The following is a 1,148-nucleotide window of genomic DNA, read 5'->3' as shown; positions in this document are numbered from 1 at the left end:
AATAAATAAAAAGTTTTAAAATTTTAAAAAAGAAAACTACATCTTTTTTCCCCTGGTTTAAAATGACACCTTTGGTCAGGCACAGTAGCTCATGCCTGTAATCCCAGCATTTTGAGAGACCAAGGCAGGAAGATCTCTTGAGCCCAGGAGTTCAAGATAAGCCTGAGCAACAGAGCAAGACCTCGTCTCTATTTATTATAAAATAATAATAAATAAAATAAAATGACCCCTTTTCATATATTGAATTTCTACATATACGTGGATGTATTATCTATTTGTCTTTTACTATCTCACCATTATATTGTGTTAATTTTAAAACATGTTTAATTTAATCTTTTCTTTCTTTTCAGAAAGCTTCCTATTGAACAATTTTATTATTTGACCCAGAACAAAAAAAGTGATCTCTATGGAAATGATTCTTTGTAAGTCTGGGGTTTTTTTCCTTATATAAAATCAAATAACATTTTTAAGTGGAAATGAGTTATATGAGACATTTTTAAAGCCCCAAATGGGGACTTTTAGATAAAAAAATTATTCCTTTTTTAAAATAGAGACAATTAATGCCAGAAACCAAGATCAAACAAACAAAAGCAAAAAAATAACAAACCAATAGTTTTAGTGTTTAAAAAAATCAAGAAAAAAACAGGAGCTAATGAATAGTAATGTTCAAAGGGATTCCTAAAGGTTATCTTGGTCCATTTCCCTGCCTTTGACCTACTTATGTAACCTAGTAAGAATCTGTTACATTTATTGAAATATCAATAGAAAACGCCATAGTGGCCCTCAGCAAATTTGCAACCAGAATTTTACGAGGATAGAGTTTTTTTATCACCTGCAAATAACTTCTAATAACACTTCCTAAGTATCTTTTTTAACGTAAGCCATACTTGTTAATTTACCCATCACTTAAAGGTATTCTTTTCAAGTGTATTATTTTATTATGCTTTTAAATAGTTTGTCGTGTACATTACAAAAGCATACATTTTTATTTTTAGATAAAAATAAAACACAGCTGGGCGCAGTGGCTCACGCCTGTAATCCCAACACTTTGGGAGGCTGAGGCAGGTGGATCACCTAAGGTCAGGAGTTCAAGACCAGCCTGGCCAACATGGCGAAACCCTGTCTCTACTAAAAGTACAAAAATTAGC

General features: G+C 31.9%; 1 protein-coding gene across 1 annotated transcript in view; it reads left to right on the top strand.

The window, feature by feature from the left end:
* Positions 1-1,148, top strand: part of LOC105509352 (chromosome unknown open reading frame, human C7orf31) — a 53,066-nt gene that overhangs the window by 22,869 nt on the left and 29,049 nt on the right. Inside the window, exon 4 of the mRNA XM_011938560.1 lies at positions 351-422. Within this exon, the coding sequence (XP_011793950.1) occupies positions 351-422 (72 nt within the window). The remainder of the gene's footprint in view (positions 1-350; positions 423-1,148) is intronic.

This window comes from Colobus angolensis, unplaced genomic scaffold (assembly GCF_000951035.1).
Source record: "Colobus angolensis palliatus isolate OR3802 unplaced genomic scaffold, Cang.pa_1.0 Scaffold175, whole genome shotgun sequence".
NCBI lineage: Eukaryota > Metazoa > Chordata > Mammalia > Primates > Cercopithecidae > Colobus > Colobus angolensis.
This window is presented reverse-complemented; position numbering and strand designations above follow the sequence as displayed.